Source organism: Cucurbitaria berberidis, assembly GCF_010015615.1.
Source record: "Cucurbitaria berberidis CBS 394.84 unplaced genomic scaffold K460scaffold_4, whole genome shotgun sequence".
Classification (NCBI taxonomy): Eukaryota; Fungi; Ascomycota; class Dothideomycetes; order Pleosporales; family Cucurbitariaceae; genus Cucurbitaria; species Cucurbitaria berberidis.
The window spans coordinates 1,391,258-1,409,972 of NW_024468938.1; the positions used below are offsets into that span (position 1 = coordinate 1,391,258).

At 53.1% G+C, this 18,715-nt stretch overlaps 10 protein-coding genes across 10 annotated transcripts; 6 read left to right on the forward strand and 4 right to left on the reverse strand.

Annotated features, from left to right (window-relative positions):
• Positions 1-40: 40 nt before the first annotated feature.
• Positions 41-956, forward strand: K460DRAFT_368036 (uncharacterized protein). The gene has a single exon (XM_040933697.1). It carries the CDS (start codon positions 141-143, stop codon positions 651-653), a length of 513 nt encoding a protein of 170 aa, XP_040785676.1. The 5' UTR covers positions 41-140; the 3' UTR covers positions 654-956.
• A 501-nt stretch (positions 957-1,457) lies between these two features.
• On the forward strand, positions 1,458-2,943 carry K460DRAFT_291265 (CNDP dipeptidase; the record flags this gene model as incomplete). Its single annotated transcript, XM_040929266.1, has 2 exons — positions 1,458-1,586; positions 1,642-2,943. The coding sequence occupies 2 exons, from the start codon at positions 1,458-1,460 to the stop codon at positions 2,941-2,943; spliced, it is 1,431 nt and encodes a 476-aa protein (XP_040785677.1).
• A 256-nt stretch (positions 2,944-3,199) lies between these two features.
• Positions 3,200-3,859, forward strand: K460DRAFT_290322 (uncharacterized protein; the record flags this gene model as incomplete). The annotated part of the gene is made up of 1 exon (XM_040929191.1): positions 3,200-3,859. One exon carries the CDS (start codon positions 3,200-3,202, stop codon positions 3,857-3,859), a length of 660 nt encoding a protein of 219 aa, XP_040785678.1.
• Positions 3,860-4,025: 166 nt separating this feature from the next.
• K460DRAFT_139779 (uncharacterized protein) lies at positions 4,026-5,867 on the reverse strand. Its single transcript, XM_040926740.1, has 3 exons — positions 5,391-5,867; positions 5,293-5,336; positions 4,026-5,201 (listed from the first exon to the last, which is right to left on the reverse strand). Exons 1-3 carry the CDS (start codon positions 5,463-5,465, stop codon positions 4,193-4,195), a joined length of 1,128 nt encoding a protein of 375 aa, XP_040785679.1. The 5' UTR covers positions 5,466-5,867; the 3' UTR covers positions 4,026-4,192.
• K460DRAFT_340891 (uncharacterized protein) lies at positions 5,544-5,926 on the forward strand (the record flags this gene model as incomplete). Its single annotated transcript, XM_040931127.1, has 2 exons — positions 5,544-5,752; positions 5,845-5,926. 2 exons carry the CDS (start codon positions 5,544-5,546, stop codon positions 5,924-5,926), a joined length of 291 nt encoding a protein of 96 aa, XP_040785680.1.
• K460DRAFT_139778 (uncharacterized protein) lies at positions 5,868-7,504 on the reverse strand. Its single transcript, XM_040926739.1, has 2 exons — positions 7,061-7,504; positions 5,868-6,985 (listed from the first exon to the last, which is right to left on the reverse strand). Exons 1-2 carry the CDS (start codon positions 7,380-7,382, stop codon positions 6,270-6,272), a joined length of 1,038 nt encoding a protein of 345 aa, XP_040785681.1. The 5' UTR covers positions 7,383-7,504; the 3' UTR covers positions 5,868-6,269.
• Positions 7,505-7,721: 217 nt separating this feature from the next.
• On the forward strand, positions 7,722-8,654 carry K460DRAFT_368042 (cytochrome c oxidase family protein-like protein). Its single transcript, XM_040933698.1, has 4 exons — positions 7,722-7,785; positions 7,846-7,888; positions 8,003-8,038; positions 8,117-8,654. The coding sequence occupies exons 1-4, from the start codon at positions 7,762-7,764 to the stop codon at positions 8,200-8,202; spliced, it is 189 nt and encodes a 62-aa protein (XP_040785682.1). The 5' UTR covers positions 7,722-7,761; the 3' UTR covers positions 8,203-8,654.
• On the reverse strand, positions 8,557-12,263 carry K460DRAFT_418242 (glycosyltransferase family 8 protein). Its single transcript, XM_040937927.1, has 5 exons — positions 11,896-12,263; positions 10,908-11,845; positions 9,750-10,860; positions 9,260-9,662; positions 8,557-9,208 (listed from the first exon to the last, which is right to left on the reverse strand). The coding sequence occupies exons 1-5, from the start codon at positions 11,926-11,928 to the stop codon at positions 8,862-8,864; spliced, it is 2,832 nt and encodes a 943-aa protein (XP_040785683.1). The 5' UTR covers positions 11,929-12,263; the 3' UTR covers positions 8,557-8,861.
• An 828-nt stretch (positions 12,264-13,091) lies between these two features.
• Positions 13,092-14,308, reverse strand: K460DRAFT_340901 (S-adenosyl-L-methionine-dependent methyltransferase; the record flags this gene model as incomplete). Its single annotated transcript, XM_040931128.1, has 2 exons — positions 13,092-14,025; positions 14,073-14,308. Coding segments are annotated over 2 exons (1,067 nt in total), but the record flags the coding sequence as incomplete, so codon positions are not given.
• Positions 14,309-14,369: 61 nt separating this feature from the next.
• On the forward strand, positions 14,370-18,605 carry K460DRAFT_340904 (uncharacterized protein; the record flags this gene model as incomplete). The annotated part of the gene is made up of 3 exons (XM_040931129.1): positions 14,370-16,239; positions 16,582-16,585; positions 16,654-18,605. Exons 1-3 carry the CDS (start codon positions 14,494-14,496, stop codon positions 18,603-18,605), a joined length of 3,702 nt encoding a protein of 1,233 aa, XP_040785685.1. The 5' UTR covers positions 14,370-14,493.
• Positions 18,606-18,715: the final 110 nt, after the last annotated feature.

Genomic DNA, 18,715 nt, shown 5'->3' on the forward strand with positions numbered 1-18,715 from the left:
CGCACCAGTCACCGCCAAATGACTGCCCAAATTGATTCGAGGCATGGCTATTTTTATAAAGGACCAGAGGCACACAGCTAGTCTCCAAGTCCGATTGCACCAGGCTGATGAGCTGCAAACTGTCTACTGACCCTCTCTGAATGTGGCTGCCGCTCTTCTCGCGCCTCACGCATATTCATCTTGATGATCGACCAGCCGTTTGGCCTAGAGCACATGGAGAGAGCCAATTCCCGCTAAAAAGCCCCATGGCGCATCCGCCCGCTGAAGGAACCATGGCCGCCTATCGAGCGGCGGTCCCGTCTTTTGCACTCACTCACTCATTACTGCTTTTTACATGTCTTACTCATATCGTCTTATTAGACGACTCTTGTGACCCCATTGCGTCCCAACACGTCCCCCCTAGCCATGATGCTCCCCCCCAATTTGTAGCTGCCATTCTGCCTATCCACTTGACATGCTGGAACTCCTGCACCATACGCTTCCCTGCAGCCATTCGGCATGATCGCCAACCCTCACGCGTGCCTGGATCAGCCCTAGTCAGCCAATTGGATCGAGTGGAGGTTCTGACACGTCTGCCGCCCCCCACCGACTCTTTGTGGCTGCTGCACGATGATGAGCATTCGCCTGGACACGGTCACTCCATCACTCTGTAAGCAGTGGAGAGGTGTAGAGAGCTGGACTGTACAGTTTGTCATCGACCTTGGGGTTCGCACGCGGCTGATGAGACGACATCTGACGACGCAGGTCAAGGGAACACGCGTTCTTTGATGCATACATACAGTCTAGGTCCAAGTCCGCGAGAGCTGCAGAGGTACACCCGGCGTGCATTGATGCTCGTTCGTCCCAGAGTCTTTGATGAGGCGAACCATATCCCCTCATTGTCGGATCCTATACATGCGATACCTAGTCTGCTGGAAAGCCTTGAATCTTGTACGAGATGGAATACAGCTACTCAGCCTTCTCGTCTGCTGCAGAGTCAGCGCATCCTTCAGTAACTGCATCGCCTTGTAAACTGACGTTGTTGCGGTCGAACAGGTCCAGTTCCAGCCATTCAGTCATCGCTGTCAACAACACGCTTCATCTTGAAGCTGGAGTAGGAGTATTGATATAGCCAAGGGAAGGGAGCGCGGGCCAGGGGATCCACACTCGCGAGCTGGTCGTGATTTTGGACGCTCCCAAGGCTGCAGCCATACACGATACATGATTACACGATGCTGCCCCGCCATGCGCCCCTCCCCGCCTTGCTGCTTCGAGCAGAAACATTTGCCCTCTCACGCCCACCTTCCCGTTTGACACCGGCTTATCCACCGCAAACAAGCGCGACATCTCCTCGTCGCAGCCTCTTCTATTCTACACCATCGTCGAGATTCACACAGTCACATCGACGCCTCGCCCAGGACACCCCAGAACGAATACCACACGCCGCCTGGCCTTACCTGTACAAACACTTCGACAAGATGCCGCATCTCGACCCATACTTCAAGCAGGTGGATGCCTTGCAGGGCAAGTTCATCGAGAGGCTGAGGGAGGCTGTAGCGATTCCAAGCATTAGCTCTGAGGATCAAAGGCGACCCGATGTTGTCAAGGTAAATAATAATTGGTTCGGCCTTTCACATGCGCACGACTGACATCCAATGATAGATGGGCCACTGGCTCGCAGACCAAATCAAATCTCTCGGAGGTACCGTCGAGCTGCGTGAGCTTGGAAAGCAGCCTGGCCGCGAGCACCTAGACCTCCCACCGTGTCTTCTGGGACGCTACGGAGATGACCCCAAGAAGCCCAACGTCCTCGTCTACGGCCACTACGATGTACAGCCCGCCAACAAATCAGACGGCTGGGCGACGGATCCCTTCACCCTCACCATCGATGACAAGGATCGCATGTACGGACGCGGCAGCACAGATGACAAAGGCCCCGTCCTCGGATGGTTGAACGCTATCGAGGCACACCAAAAGGCTGGCGTGGAGCTACCCGTCAACCTGATCATGTGCTTCGAGGGAATGGAAGAGAACGGATCTGAGGGCTTGGACGACACGATCCGCGCCGAAGCCAAGAAATTCTTCAAGGACGCTGATGTGGTTTGCATCTCTGACAACTACTGGCTAGGAACAGAGAAGCCCTGCCTGACATATGGCGTCCGTGGATGCAACTACTACCAGGTCGAGGTTTCCGGGCCTGGCCAGGACTTGCACTCTGGTGTCTACGGTGGCATGACCCACGAGCCCATGACCGACTTGGTCCGCATCATGAACTCCTTTGTCGATCCGGATGGTACCATTCTCATCAAGGGCATCGACAAATTGGTTGCTCCTCTCACCGACGACGAAGCCGCTCTTTACCCACCCATCGCTTTCACAATGAACGACCTGAAGGAGTCTCTAGGTGCCGAAGTCTCGATTCACGACAACAAGGAGGATGCCTTGAAACACAAGATGCGGTACCCTTCCCTCTCACTACACGGAATCGAGGGCGCTTTCTACTCGGAAGGAGCCAAGACAGTGATTCCCGCCAAGGTCATCGGAAAGTTCTCCATCCGCACAGTACCCAACATGGAGATCGACCCCGTCACTGAGCTCGTCGAGAAGCACGTCAATGCGGAGTTTACAAAGCTAAAGTCCAAGAACACGTTGAAGTTCAGCGTTGTCCATTGCGGGAAGTGGTGGGTGGAAGACCCAAATCATCCCAATTACACGGCTGCTGCGAAGGCTGTGGAGAGGGTGTTTGGTGTCAAGCCCGATATGACGAGGGAAGGTGGTAGTATCCCGGTCACGCTCACTTTCCAGGAAGAGCTGAAGAAGAACGTCCTGTTGTTGCCAATGGGCAGCTCGACGGATGCTGCGCACTCTATCAATGAGAAGCTGGACAAGAAGAACTACATCGAGGGCACCAAGCTCCTTGGCGCATATCTGCACTACGTTGCAGGGGAATTGAAGCGCGACTAGAGACGGAGTTGTGGAATCAGTAGACTGCTACGATGAATATACACCCAACTTGATACTTTCCGTTAAGCTGAAATACAATCAATAATTAATTTCAAGTTCCTCCATCTCATGCGTTGTTCGTGATGCCCTGGTGCAGCTTTGACCACATCCCGGAACGGAAAAACTAAAAAAGTTGGGCCTGGCTCCAACAGACCCCTTCATACCATCAGCTATCCGTCTTCACGATCTCGCGCCGCGATCAGACCCCAATCACACAATGTCGACATGTAAATCCCTCCTGCGAATATGTCTTCGCCCACAGCAACCGTCCCTCCTCCCCAGGGTACACTGCCGCCATGAATCCACCACGCGGCGACACCAGAAACTCCTCGCCCTCCCCGAAGCACCGTCCTACACCTCCGACCGCTCTGCTCCGACGCTCATTTTCAATCCACCCAGCTCGGCACCCAATGTATACCACACACCGCTGAAGTTCTTACCCAAGGACGACAAGCGACGACAATTATACGCTGCGGCTCAACGTTACGCAACGACCACCGCGCATCGAAGACAAACTTCGCCTGTTGCCATGCCGGGGACACCGCTCTCCGCTCCCTCCTTCCTACCCCCCCGCCCCAGCGCAAGTTTACCTGCGCCGCTGCGCCAACCGTATGAGAAGAGGTACCATCTCACCGCGCAAGAGATTGAGGAGATTCGGCAGTTACGACTGAGCGACCCGGATAAATGGACTCGAGTGCGGCTGGCGGAGAAATTCGGCTGCAGTCAGTTCTTCGTCGGCATGATTGTCAAGGTGCCTGAGAAGGCGGAGAAGGTCAGCGCGGAGCATGAGGCTGCGAGGCGGAAGTGGGGACAGCGGAGGAGGACTGCGCGGGAGGATCGGGAGAGGAGGAAGGTGCTTTGGGGGAGGGATGCATAGATGATGACTATTGAGGGATAAGATTACATGAGTTGACGCTGAGGGATAGACGGAGAGGCGTGCACGGCCTGTGCAAGAACACAACACGCTTTACACTGTATAAAAGACATCTAAGCCGGTGCTGTAGGATATTGGTTACAATCGTCGGTACTTGCGGACATATGCATTTCAAGGAGCCAGCGGGCAGTCTGTATTCTGTTGTAACATACTGTCAAGAATCCACGTCCGCCTAAGCCATGACCTAGCGATTGTGGTTCGTACATGAACTCCACTAGACGCTAATATCTATCGTAGTCGGTGACTGACCGGGTAAATCCTACTTGTCCTCCGCCATCACCCCAAGTTCCCCTCTGACCTCTCCACCACAACCCCCCGTCGCCCCACGCTGAACAAAAACCCCTCCCCATCTTTCACCCCAACACCCACCTTCCAGCACTCAAATCTGGCCCGACTAACCACCTCCCACCGCTGCTGTCGTTCTGCTTCTGCTTCCTCAACACTGATTGCCGGGGCGAACTTGAGCACTTCGACGCGCCGGATGGCGAGGCGAGTTACCATCGCCGCCGCCGTGGAGTGTGCAGCTGTGTCCACCCTGGCTCCCGTTTGGCGTGCTCCCTCTGGTAGTGCTCGCTGCTGCAGCTGCAGTGGCCATGAAGTAGGAAGCGCAGGGCGGAACGAAGTAGGCGACGTCGAGTGCGAAGTGAGTATCGTAGCGTTTGAGAAGCGGGCGGAGAGGTTCTGCAAGGTACTGGCCAAGCGCGTTGACGCCGTGGACAAAGGATTCGTTTGGCCCGACTGGGAGGAGTTTCGGATTGCCCATGTGAAGGTGTCGATGTCCTCTAGGATGATGGAGTGGATGTGTCGGTGTGTACTTTCATGTTTGTCTTTGTTGAACAGGTAGTCTGGCAGTGTGTGTAGTGTTGAGAGTAAAGACGGCCAGGACTGCGGGCGGAAGATGTGGATGTGTTGCATACTGCGCTTCACGAGGGTCTTCATGTCTGCTCTCGTGCGGGCAGTCATTGTCTGTCCTGCTGCGTGAACCTTGGTCTTTAGGAGGTTGAGCATAACATTCGCAAGCCGCGAGACGCTGAAGTGGTTCAGAGGGTCGAATAGAATGATAGCGGCATTTTGACCTCCGAGTGCTATGGACGGGGCGAAGTAAGAAGGGAATATGGCGTGCGAGATGATGAGATAGAGAAGGGAGGTTTTGCCCGCTCCGGATGCATGGTGTGCTTCTGGCGGGGAGACGAGCTCGAGGATGGGGTTCAATTGGCGTGGAAAGAGAGCGTCTAACTCTGGGATACCGAAAAACGAGCTTCGTAGTGTGGTCTGGTTATATTCACTGTGATTTGTTAGTCAGCTTCATAGGGGGCTGAAGTCGGATTCCATGGGGAAAATGGAAAGTCGAACGTCAAGCGTATTGGAATATATACCTGTCATTCTTCCGTATATTCAGCTCGCGTACGGATTGGAGAACCTATATAGCCATTAGCACTTGTTTAAAAAAAAATCGTTGTTCAATACCACGTACCGAGCTCAAATCCTCCACCTCCACCTCACCCAAGAGCTTTTCCCCCAACTTCCTCACTCCCACATCATCATTCATCTTCTCGACTTCTCACCCACGCCCTTCTCCTCCCTCCCTCACACTATTCATGCAACTACCCTCCTCTTGCCGCAGACAATGCCACTGCCAATGAGAACCGTTCCCCTCTCTGCGCTCGAAACCGAAATCAATGTACTCCCAAATGGGAAGTCACGCAGTCCACCGATTAAATTAATCGACTGCCCATTGAAGGAATTGGTGCAGTACAAGTGCAATGTGCACCCATCAAAGGAGAAAGGAAAGAAAGCTTTGGTGGCGTGTGAACCTGTCCTTAGGTTATTACGGAAGTGAGTACTGTTCAAGGTGGAGGGTGCTATCTCTTGGCGTTGTGAGGAGATGCGGGGCGTGGCTCGGTGATTGATGCTGACGTGTTTAATAGGTGTGAGAATGGTTTGAGTGTTGAGACGACGGCTTGGGAGGGATGGAAGGCAAGGCAGGACGTGGCAAAGGTGGAGGGGTGATGCGCTTCGTGACGGTTGGTTGTCGCAAATCGCAACCTCAGGCGTTCATGGAATTCATGTGTATAATTTGATTCTCTTAGCGTGTCATTTTACATGCCTAAATGTGTATTAATTAATTCTGATGATGGATTCAATTGAATTGATCGGTTGGGCCCGAAAGCCAGCTATTGTGAGTAGTAGGACAGCTAAAATACAACGTCTGGAAGAAGTGATGAACGCCGCAAATGCATCAAAGTGCCAGACCAGAAAGGCATGCAGAATCCCAAACGCCTCGCTGTCAAAATGCTCCAAGAAGAGTGATGGAAACCAAATACAAACGCCTTTCGCGGCGTGCCAGACTTTTTCAACCGCCTCTTGCAGACTTTCTCCAGTACTTCTGCTCGTAATCGACATGGACCCCCTCCTCTAAATTAACGTTTCGGTCTACTATGGGCTGCCGCGTGCGGAGTCGAGGCGCATCCCACTCGTCGTCCTCGTCGTCTAGTCGGGCCTGTCGTTGTTCCTCTTCCTTCTCTCCCGCCTGCTCCTCGTCTAGCAGATCTATCATGGCTTCTTGCCATAATTTGTCGCTCTCCTTCATTCGCTTGCTTCGCTTCCGCTTCCCAACGTTCTGTTTTTGGATGCCCGCCTTTTGTGCTGCCATGAGCTTCCGTAGACTCTGCTCGGCCAGTATGCCCTCTTCTGTCGCCTTCTCTCGGATCTTGCGCGGATCATTCTCGCGCTCGGTGAAGACTGGGGTTGCCTTATACGTGTGTCTTGATGGGAATGCTGGAAAGTGCTTCGGTATATATGGGCGCGTGTCCTTGTCTGCTTTGCCAGACAGTTCGGGGCCCAGCAAGGATTCGGTAGTGGGCGGGGGTGCTTCTGGAGGCGCGGGAGGCTCAAAATGCGGCTGTAGCAGGGACGGTGGTATTCCGCCCGTGTCAAGATGTTGGTCGAGGGGTGCTGAACCGCGAAGGCCGACGGTGGTGAGTGCGTAGACCCAGTCGTGTGCTACGGTATCGGTGCGTCGCGAGCTGGTCATGGACTTCCGCACTTGGGCCAGAAAGTTGCGCATGTCTACAGCCAGTCAGTCAATCCAACACTGCCACAGGCCTACAAGCAAGAAAGCATGCAGAGAGAGAAAAGGCATACAAGAATCCACCAGCCCCCGGAACTCGTCCAAGGCGTCGGGCCGCGCCGTGTCGAAACCCATGCCCTTGCATTGTATCGCGATCGCGCGGCGCAATTGCTGGTCGAAGAAGTCTTTGCTGCCGCCAAAGGAGTCGAGCTCGGCGCTGATGGGGTCGACAATGTGCTGGACGGGTTGCGTGTGGCGGAGTTGATGTACGACTTTCCGCTTCTTGGGATGAGCTTCTCCGTAGGTCGGCACGGTTTCCGCAGCGTCGTGCGCTCTCTTCATGCCTGCGATTGTGCCCACACTGCTGGCGCTGGGCGATAGAAGGATGCCTGGCATAAGCTTCTCGTTGTCGCGAGTTTCGTGCGCGGGTGTCGTCGTATCAGCGCATGCAAGGCGGCGCAGTGCTGGGTGGGTGAGAGAGTGGGCACGAAGAAGAGGAGCAGGACAATAGAAAGAAAAAGAAAGTACAATAGGAGCGAATTGTATCTCTCTCGCGACAGAAGCGCGGCTGTTATGGTCCCCTTTCACCTGATGCCGTGTCTGTCCTGGAGTTCGAAAGCGGCGCTCGGCCAAGCGTCATTATGTCAGCAACAAGGCCCCAGGTTCCCGCCCGTCACACCACTCGACTTCGCTCCTTCTGCAGACGTCCTTCACCAGCTCGCGACAACCGCACCCGCACCCCAAAACTCTCCGCTCTTCCGAAACCGATACCACGATGGCCGTCCGACCGATTACTGGTGTATGTGCTGCCATTGAGGGCGCTGAGCCGCTGTGGAACGGACTAATGACTGGGATGTAGATGCTCCGACGACAGGTCGTGCTCGACCTCTCTGTTGCTATGGGTGCGTAAATCCTTGTTGGCGAGCGCACGAAGCATGCGGGAGCTTCAGTTCAGCGAAGAAGCTGCGCCAGCTCGTGCCCCGCAATCAACGAGCTTCGCTAACAGTCCATGACAGGTCTTGGTGTGACCGCTGGCTACGCCTGGTGGTACGGTACGTGATCGATATGCCCGCGATTTGAACGCAATCGCCATATTCCCCACCCAATCTACCTCCAACTCACTCTTGAAGGTTACCACGTCCCCGCGGTCCGTCACCGTGACGCTTTCTACACCAAGCTCGAGGAAGAGCGTGCGTCTGCTCTCGGCCAGAAATAAACCACCATTCCCCGCGAAACAAGCTTTTCTTTGTATCGACAGATTGCGAAGGCATAGAGCGGGCTCTGAGAGAGTTGGGCATCAAGTGTATCATAAGGGGGAGGATGGACTTTCGAGAGCACGCCAAATCAAATCAAGTCAAACCATCACATGTTGGGCTTTTCAATGCCCATTGAATCGCCTGTCTCACGCATCCTAAGGAACACCCTGCTCCTTCTCGACCAGTGAAACTAGATGAGCGTAGAAATGATATCCCAATGTGTTGAGCAATTAGACGGTTACTCGCAGATATTTATGTACTGAATTGGCCTTATCAGCACTATATGGAGTAAGGCGACAACGAGTCATTGCAATGTCTGAGGTTTATTTATGGGAGCCAAGCATCTACGTTCTGAGGGCACGATATAGTAGATTGTCCTATGCAAACGGTCAATTTGATCAACTGATAAGCAGACGTAACGAATGACGAAATGATAGTTCGTCGCTATGTATGCTGATGCGAATGCTAAAAAGGTATCGTGAACAGACGATAAGGGAAGCTATTGGTACATGAGGATAAGCTATGAACATGCATGAACAGTGAAAACGAGGCTGCCGGCACACGAACAAACAAGACTTTACACATTGCGCATAGCGATCATCAAGCCTGCAGAACAAAGCTAGAACAGACCTGGACCCTTCCTCGCGTCCTCCTCGCCTCCAGGCTGCGTAGGACTCAAAATCTCGTCTTTACCAGCTGTGGCCTGACTGGAGCTACTGTCACCGAAGTCTGGCAGCGTGAACGTGGTATTGCCGGCTTTGACCTGCGAACCCGTAGAGCCCGAGTGCTGCTGAGCTGCAGATCCGTGTGTTGAGGTCGAATGCTGGGATGTCGAACTCGAGAAGTCTTGGCTGTAGGTATTCGAAACTTCAGAGGAGAACTGCGAGCTATTATTGTCTCCACCAGATGAGTGGTCGAACGTGTGAGGCTGAGACGTGAAGCCTCCTGCTGCAAAGAGCCTTGTGTCTATACGGGTGTTAAAATGCGGGGTAGGGGTTGCGATCATTTGAGACTCACTTTGTCCGGTCGAGGATGACCGGTCCGCAGGCTTGCTAGGCGAGCTTTGCTCCGCAGAAGATACCGGCTCGTCTCCAGTCTGGCCCTCTTCTGGTTGGTCTTCTGCAAAAGACTCCCTCGCAACGCGACCTAATGAGTGATGTACGGCGGATGCAGTGCCCATTGACGCTGCCGGCGCAGGTGACCGTGCGATCTTTCTTTCAGACGCTCCATCAACGCTATCTACTCCGGGAGGTGAAGTACTTCCACTACGCGGAATGTTCGAAGTCACCGTGTCATACTCTGTAACGACTGAATGTTCTGGTAGCGCTCGTAACGGCGGGTTTGGATGTTCATCATTCTTCAGGTGCTCGAACTCGACGAGTGAGGACCGTCGTAACTGATCGAGCTTTTCACTGGGATTCTTCATACGCAAGCCAAGTCAGCTTTCGTTGTTTGATACGGAAAAGGGTATTGATGGTGATGTCTCAGCAGCAGCGCGTTGGTGTACAGCAGATGCAGAAGACAAAGACGCGCTGGGGCCAGGAGAGTGCGTGTGATGGGCGCAAAGTTCAGGACTGGTCAAAGACGCTAATGGAACTCCACTGGCACTAAGACCACGGCGCGGGTGCAATATCGTTGGAATTCGCGGTGTTGCTGCCCTCGCTGAGTCCTCTGTGGAACTAGGCTTGGGCAGCGTTGCCCTTTCGTCCTTTGAAGGAGCGGTCTTGAGCTCCGCCGGTAACTCTACTTTTGTAGGACTGGCTTTGGGTAAAATAGCAGAAACAGCAGAGGGTAGAGGGGTGGCTACAACGGTGCTAGCAGAAGCAAGCGATTCGCGACGACGATGGAAATCTGACGCATTGACTGATGAAAAACCGCAATGCGGACATACCCATTCGGTTTGATCAGGAACCCCTTCTGCTACTGGAAGCTGGCCCGCCTCATTTCTTTCCTCTCCCCAGAACGAAGGACGTCGGAGGGGCGCTGGCGTTACGGGAAGACTTGGCCTTTCTACGGCTGACGGGAAGTCGGTAAGGATGAGGCTCTCGCGACGGTTCCTGCGTTCAAGCAAAGGCGAAGCAATGTCTTCTGTGCCAGTGGACTGCTGAAGGATTTGGGTCTTACCACGCCTCCCATGTGAGTCCATTATTGCGCGTACATAGTTGTCGATTCCAGGAACGGTGTCCCACGCATTACGATTACTCTCTTGGAAGGTCTGCCATTGCTCGTCAGCAGACTTCGGCGAAGAGACATTTCCAGGGCTTGTGACCCCTACGCCCGCATCTCCAGGCCCAGCCTCTAGTTCGTCTTCGTAATCGTAATGCACTGTAGAGAAAGGATGGGTTGGCGACAAGACTGCGGAAGGTGTTGGCTCGGATGGGAGGTCTTCGGCAAAAACACGCGTAGCCCTGGGTCTGTCGGGTTCTTTCTCCCAGGGGAAGATAGGTTTGGGTGTTTCGGCAGGTTTCGGTTTGTTCTCCGGTAGTTTGTACCACAGGTCTCTCGGGGGTTCAGGGTAGGCCCTTGGCGCCTTGTAGAGCGAACGACTTTCACTAAAAGTATACGTCTGGCTTGGGAAATTGGCTGCTTCGGGTCTCGACTGTGTTGGGGGCTCGGATCTACTTATTTTAGCACGAAATACAAAGAGGGTTCAAATATGGCACACCTTGTTGCATCCCACTCCATATCGGGAGCAGAAAATTGACGCTGCTGTACGGTCCGTGTTGGTTCTGCCAGTCCTTGGTCAACATTCTTTGCTTCTTCAATAGTAGGAGTGGTGTGGGCTCCCAGTTCAGTTTGGGCTGAGCGTGAGGTGGCACTTTGGTTGCTTTGTGCCTTACCCGTCGCTTGTTCTAGCTGCTGCTTTTCCGACTGAGAAGCTGCCTCTGGTTTCCTGAGATGCCTGTCATGTACCGCCCACCATCGAGCCAGGAGTTCGCCGTAGACACCAGACCCGCTCTTTCGGGAGCCTGACCATGGCTTGTCCTTGCCAATAAAATGAACCGCACCAATGTCTCTCTTGTAGTATCGGTACGCTGGTTCCCACTGATACTCTGCATTTGGCGTGCAGTTGTAGGTAAACTTCAGTCGCTGCCATGGACGATGCTCGAAGTACTGGTTCAGCAGGCCCTGATCTGCGCCATCGAAGCTGTCCCCGGTGGCCGCCATAGTCTGCAATGCCCAGTATTCGCCCATGTTTGGTGTGATGACCATGACACCGCTATTGAAGGCGTCGGGCCAGCCGATATCTGGTGCTGCCGCAAAGGGCGCGTCAATGTTGAACAGCTCATCGAGTGCCCGCAGAGCTACAACATCGGCATCAAGGTACACGACCTTGCGAAATTGTGTTTGTCTCCATAACGCAATCTTGGTGAAGGCGAAGGCTAGGTCGGGACGGCCCATGAGGTAGAGATTCGCAGAGTTGGCATTTCTCACGCGCTCGACCGGTATCAGATAGTCATACAAGACCTTGAGCTGCGCGAGGGTATCGGCAGACAGGGTCTCTAGAGTTACAAGAACGGCAAGCTTCTTGGTAGTACCCGCATCGCGTAGAGAATGGGCGAGGACAGCGGCGCCTGGTAGGTACGAGTCGCTCATAAGAAGCTGCAAGGCATGTTAGCTCACGTTCTTGTACCACGTACGGGGTAGCTTACCGTGCAGTACACGTCTTCCAAAGGTTGCGCCATGTTGCAGATGCCGGAGGGCAAACAGGAGCAAGTCTCGTGGCAAGAGACAATTGAGCGTTCAAGTCAGATGGGGAGGTTCGTGGTGTTTTGTGGGTGCTTCCCCGCAGCGACGTAGGTAGCTAGCAGTTGGCGCCGATCGCAGCGTGCAGTTGACAATATCGCTAGGTATGCAAGAGCTCCAAAAGCGCAGTGTTAGTGCGTAGGAAGGCGGCAGAGTCTGCAGATGCCGTCACCTTTGCTCGGAAATGAATTTGAAGAGAGTGCTGGAAGCAGGAAAGCGTGACAAGGTCTTGTGCGCTACAAGAAATGGTTGAGAGAGGGCCTCGAGCGTTTCCATAGGAAACCTGTGGGGAACACGAGCCTCGGGCTGGAGGAGCTCTCGACGCGCCATGACGCATGGCGTGATGATGATTAAGGGCCCGCTTCTCACCGTCTCGCTCAAACAATCAGTCAGTCCACTGTGCCTCCAGTCTTTCTTTGAACTGCTACGAGCAGCGCGTTCTCGTCTGCCGTGGCACCAAGTAGGAGCAAGTGCTGGCCTGCATTATGCCGCCAATCGTTTGCAGGGGACGGCTGCTATCATCTGCGCCTGATCATTGCGACTAACGACTAACGACATCTGGACGCCTCCTCAACCCTCAAGCTAGTAACCGCGGTATGCCAGCTCCCGAACTACGATCACGTCACATCTCCAGGCATGCTGCTGAATTACTAGCTGGCCGTCACTATCATTCAACTCTCCGAATTTGCTGCAGTCCAAGATTCGGATAGCGTGATGGACGCAATACTAAAAAGATGGCATGTAGCTAGCGACCGATGGATGGCGCGAAGGAGTAGGTGGGAGCTAGCATGTCAATATTGACGGCCCGTGCGGAGTAAGGATAGGACGAGCCAAGGACACGGAACAACTCATTACCTAGGTATGGAGTCAGTAATGTGGTGCGTTTAGGAATCCGATCAGGAGACAGGTTGTAGATCTACAGTCCAACACTGGACATGTTGATACACCAATTGATCACCATCGGATTGAGATCGCGTATGCGACAAGACCAGAGAAACAAGTGCGATGCAAGCAAGGGCATGAGGTCGCACCGCGCAATGATCAACTTGTGATGAAATGGCGAACCACTCTTTATGAGCTTCTGAGACTTTCCCATCATTGTTGTGTGACGTCATTGATATTGAGACTTTATCGTACTTTTGTCATTACACTCGTGCTGAAACTATAAATCGAGATACACGTTATCATACGGTTCAAGGTCAAGTCTACTCTTTCCCTTCGCCCCCGTTGTTCTTCTCCAAATAATCCTTGATACTGAACATGGCCGTGCCTCTTTCAAGAGGTTTCGCCTGAGTAGGAGCCTGCTTCCAACCGATCATGAAAATAAGTCGGAAGGTTGCCGGAAGTGTCCCGTCTTCGTTCCCATTGAGCTCCCTGTATATCCCTTCCGCAGCGAGTAGGACATCTCGGTGGATGGCACCCTTCTCACGAGCCAGCACAGCATTGGATTCGCCCATGGCTTGGAGATCTTTCATCAATGCGAAGATGTCCGGATAGTCCACGACAATATCGTCAACGTCGACGGTCAGCAGGTTGAAGCCAGCCTTCTGCAGCAGGCCACCAATATCTCGTACATCTGCCAATGGTGATGTATGCGTAGAGACACCGCCTCGGCGGTCTTGCTCTGCCAGCTGTAAAGCTGTACGGAGTTCGAACAAGGTATCACCACCCATCATGACTCCAATGAACGGGGAGTCTGGCTTAAGTATATGGTTGACCTGCGCTAGGACGGATGGCAGATCGTTGATCCAGTGTAAGCTCATGCTACTAAGCACAGCATCGAACGTACTCGCCTCATAGGGCAGTAGCTCCGAGGTTGGCAAAACCTGTCGCACGATATCAATCTCCTTATTAAAGGGTAGCTCAGCGTCTCGATATAACAAGGTTTCGGAGGATTCGGCGGAGGTGAGGGTTCCAATGCGAGTTGCCCTCGGGCCCTTCTCTGGTGCCTCTTCGGAGGGCAGCGTGAGCATGCGGGCTATGTTGCACGCGTTCGCACCGAGATCGAGGACTTTTGGGAAATGGCGATTGATATCCTGGCTGGGGTTAGGCGTGGTATTCGACACTTGATACAATAGCTTACCAATACTCGCTCGCATAATCTTGATGCGACCTCATCTCTCAAATAGTCTACGCTCCTGCTGCTCTCGGTATCCGCCGCGGCTCTTTCTTTTTGCTGCCATTTGTGCTGGTTGCTGAATATCTCAAGCGTGGGAGCTCCGGGGGCTTGGACTGCGTATCGACGCGTAGCTTGGAGGGGCGCACATCGACGCGTCAATGGCGGGATGAATGCACGGATCGAGAAGCTGGTCATCATTGGTGAGAGAAGAAAGGTGAAGGTGATGTCGGGCTTGAAGCTTTAGCACCAATCGGCGTTTTCCTCCCCCGAGCCTCGACGTCAACCCCCATAAGTAGCATCTGGACCAAATAAACCACGCTCGCCTGAGGCTAGGTGGAGGGCCGAAAGGACGACTGGAAATCTCGACTCGAATCACATCGGCAACATGGCACAAGCATTCCCCTACACGTACTACGCGTGCGATTGCTACGACAGCAATACGACGACCTCAACGAAACGCGCCTCACAGATGATTGCCGACGCAGAAGCAGAAGACGGAACTTTTGATCCGCGGAATCCACGGTCTAATTATGCGCTCTACCCGCTCGAACATCTCCTATACTGCGAGGACTGTCAGCAAATACGATGTCCACGATGTGTGATAGAAGAGACGCTGAACTGGTACTGCCCGAGCTGCTTATTCGAGGTTCCGAGCTCGGTTGTCAAGAGCGATGGAAATCGATGCACGAGAAACTGCTTCAACTGCCCTGTATGCATATCACCTTTGATAGTCAACGTGCTGGACAACGCCGCCGGGTCTTCCGCGACTGGAGATCGGCATATACTGGCATGTCCATACTGCCATTGGAGTACCGTGGAGACGGGCATTGAGTTCGAGAAACCCACTGGTGTATATGGCCAACTGTCACGCAAAGGAAATGGAGGCAAAGTATTACGTACCCAGAAAGAGATGGACAAGGACCGTGAGTTGCAGAAGGACTCGATAGCTAGGAAGCGTCCTGAGGGGAACATGCTATCTCCCTCTGAGGAAACTGCGACTCTGAAAGACCAGGAGGCACGTAGTCGCGACGAGCTGTTTAACAACCTCGGCGCATTCTACAAGTCCCAGCTCGAAACTCAGACACCTTCAAACCCTTTCTCGCCGCACGATCTCAGCTTCTCTTCTCCGTCGGCATACTCTCGAATCATGAATTTGTACTCAACTGCCGGTGCAAAGAAGCAGAAGCGTGGCAAACCCACGCCAATGCGCGAAGCCGCTTTTGAATTCGAGGGGCTGGCTCTCCATGACCCTGCGGGAGATGCTGCAGCCATCGAACGCATCAAACGAGACGGATGGGGTAGTACTCTATCAACTACTCAGAAGCTTAGCCAAATCAATCCTCACACGCAATTTGATGATGAACTTCGACCTGTTCCGGCTTTGCTCTGCACCAAGCGCTCGAAACGATGTCGCTCGTGTCGCCACATATTGTCAAAACCAGAGTCAAAGATCACGTCCACACGTTACAAGATCAAGCTGCTGGCACTGAACCACATACCTCGACTTAGCATCCGCACACTACCTTTGATTGGCCCCGGCTCTGCTGTTCCTCCTACTCCTGGCTCCTCCTCTTCTCAGCCTACAAGGTTCAATTACAATACCTTGAGATCTGGTATCCCCACACACTTCCTGCTCCATCTTAGCAACCCACTCTTCGATCCTATCAGGGTCACCTTAGCCACTCCAAGCACGACCCCGGGCAAAGTCCAGTCACGAGTGACGATCTTGTGCCCGCAATTCGATGTCGGGGCCAACACGGACGTATGGGACGATGCGCTGTCATCATCCGTCTCCCACGTCAGCCATAGCTCAGTCCTCAGCGCAGACGGTCAGGTAGAAGCAGGCAAAGTCTGGGGCAAGGGACGCAACTGGACGAGTGTCGCTATTGAGGTAGTTCCGGGCTTTCTCAAATCAGTCACAGGATTTGGGAACAGCGGAAGCTTTGCCGAAGGAGACGAGCTTGATGAAGACGATGATTTGCTTGAGATACCCATCTTTGTGCGCCTTGAGTTTGAAACTGATGCCAATGCGGAGGAGAGGGGTTTAGGTGACTCTAGGGGCTCGAAGGGCGAGAAAGAGAGACGAGAGGAGGCATTTTGGACGGTCCTCGGCGCAGGACGAATTGCCCCTGTGTGAGAGACGGCGTGCTGTGTTTCCGAGATACCCTTTTGTTGTCCACTTGAGCGTCTCGTAACACCACTTCCATCGCAAGTCTTTCCACAATTGCGCAACCTAAACCTAGGGATACTCCACTGTGCACACGGCAGGAAAAGCGCGAAGCAATTCACCTGGTCTTGGGACAAAGAATTTGATTGGCTCAAATCTAGCCGCTTCTTGATTAGCGGGGGGCTTAGTGTCCGATCTATGACAACATACATTCCAGCCATCTGGAATCCCATCTTTGTCGCTAAATTCTGTGCTTAGGTTGTATCTACCGCTACAATAAACTCGGCTTGCTGTTTCACATTGCAGTTAGGTTCATTACGAGGCACATATCGTGCAGTCCAGCAAAACCAATACGAACCAAAATGTCAACTTCTCGAGTAATTTATTGGTTCCGTACTGATTTACGCTTGCACGACTCTCCCGCCCTGAAAGCAGCTTTGGATCTGAAGCCAGAATGTCTTTACCCTCTCTGGACGTGGGATCCACATTACGTCTATCGAGCGCGTGTTGGGCCTAACCGCTGGCAATACCTCCTCGACTGTCAGAATGATCTTTCAAAGTCTATTACCAGACTAAATCCAAATTCAAAGCTCCTTCTCATCCGAGAAGCGCCTCAAACGCTATTCCCGAAGTTATTCAAGGCATGGAAGATTACGCATCTCGTGTTTGAAAAGGACACAGATGCGTATGCAAGGGAACGGGACGAGAATGTCATAGCATTGGCGAAGGAAGCGGGTGTAGAAGTCATCGTTAAGACGGGAAGGACGTTGTATGATCCAGATGAACTGGTCAGACAGAATCATGGGAAGCCAACAATGAGCATAAGCCAGGTGCAGGCTGCTGGCAAAAGAATTGGGAAGATTCCGAGGCCTATCCCTGCACCCAAGGGCCTGCCTGATCCGGGCAACATTGACTTAGGTTTTGATCAAGCGAAGCCTGCCAATTATCCAGACATCAATGCTATACAACGGGATAAGGACGAGATGTCGTACTCTTCGCTTGCAGGTCCCAACGGCGACTTCGCCGTGCCGACGATAGAGGAACTGGGCTTGAAAGAGGTGACCACACCACATCGAGGTGGCGAAACGATTGCACTCAAGATGCTGGCAGAGATCATTGCGAACGAAGATTACACAGCAACGTTTGAGAAACCGAAGACAGCGCCAACGGCATTCGAACCTCAGGCAACAACTCTTCTTTCACCACACATGCACTTTGGCTCCCTCAGCTGTCGCGAATTCTACTGGCGCGTGCAGGATGTGGTTTCGAAATACAAAGGCACGGCATCACAACCACCAACCAGCTTAACTGGACAGTTGCTTTTTCGCGACATGTATTTCGGCGCGCAGGCAGCATTAGGTTACTCCTTCGGACAGACGTACAACAACCCGCAATGCCGATTCATTCCGTGGCAACTGCCTTCCAGGATTGATACCGAGTCCGGCCTAATAACCGGCGAATATCTCATCGACAACGCAGAAGCTGAAGTCTACTTCCAGCGCTGGAAAAACGGCCGTACTGGTTTTCCCTGGATCGACGGCCTCATGCGTCAACTCCGACACGAAGGCTGGATACACCATCTCGGTCGACACGCCGTGGCTTGCTTCCTCACGCGTGGCGGCTGCTACGTCGACTGGGAGCGGGGCGCCGAGGTCTTTGAAGAATGGCTTATCGACCACGAAGCGGCATGTAATATTGGCAACTGGCAGTGGCTCAGCTGCACAGCGTTCTTCGCACAATTCTACCGCTGTTATTCGCCCATTGCGTTTCCGCAGAAGTGGGACAAGGACGGTGCCTTTATCCGGAAATATGTCCCGGAACTCAAGAACTTTGATAAGAAATATATCTATGAGCCATGGAAGGCACCGATTGCAGATCAAAAGAAGTGGGGTTGTCGAGTCTCAGGCGATGGTTCCGAGACGTCTGATGGTGATACGAAGCTGTATCCTAAGCCTATGTTTGATTTCCCTACACGCAGGGATATCTGCCTCCAGGGGATGAAGACGGCTTATCGTGTTGGATTACAAGGTAATGATCCAAAGGTACTCGATGGTACTTGGCGAAGTCTTTTCGATGACAATGCTGAGGGGCCGACTGGGGGCAACAGTGGGCCGCCGGGTGCAATGGTACAGCATGAGGACGTTGGTGGACATGAGGCGACGCATGTCGACGAGCCACATAGTCCGAAAGCGGCGAAGAAGATTGCTGCGAAGAGCGAAGAAAAGGCAGGACGCAAGAGGGAAGCTAGTCAATCTACACTGGATGGCCTGGTGACTCGCAAGAAGAAGGAACAAGACGAATTATTTCCCAATGAGACTCACTTTGGGTAGACAATCCATTTTAGCTTATTGAAATATTCCTAACCCAACTAGGAAGCGAAGTAGAAAATATATTATATATCTTGTAGGGTGCAGTAAACTACTAGTGATAACTATATGCA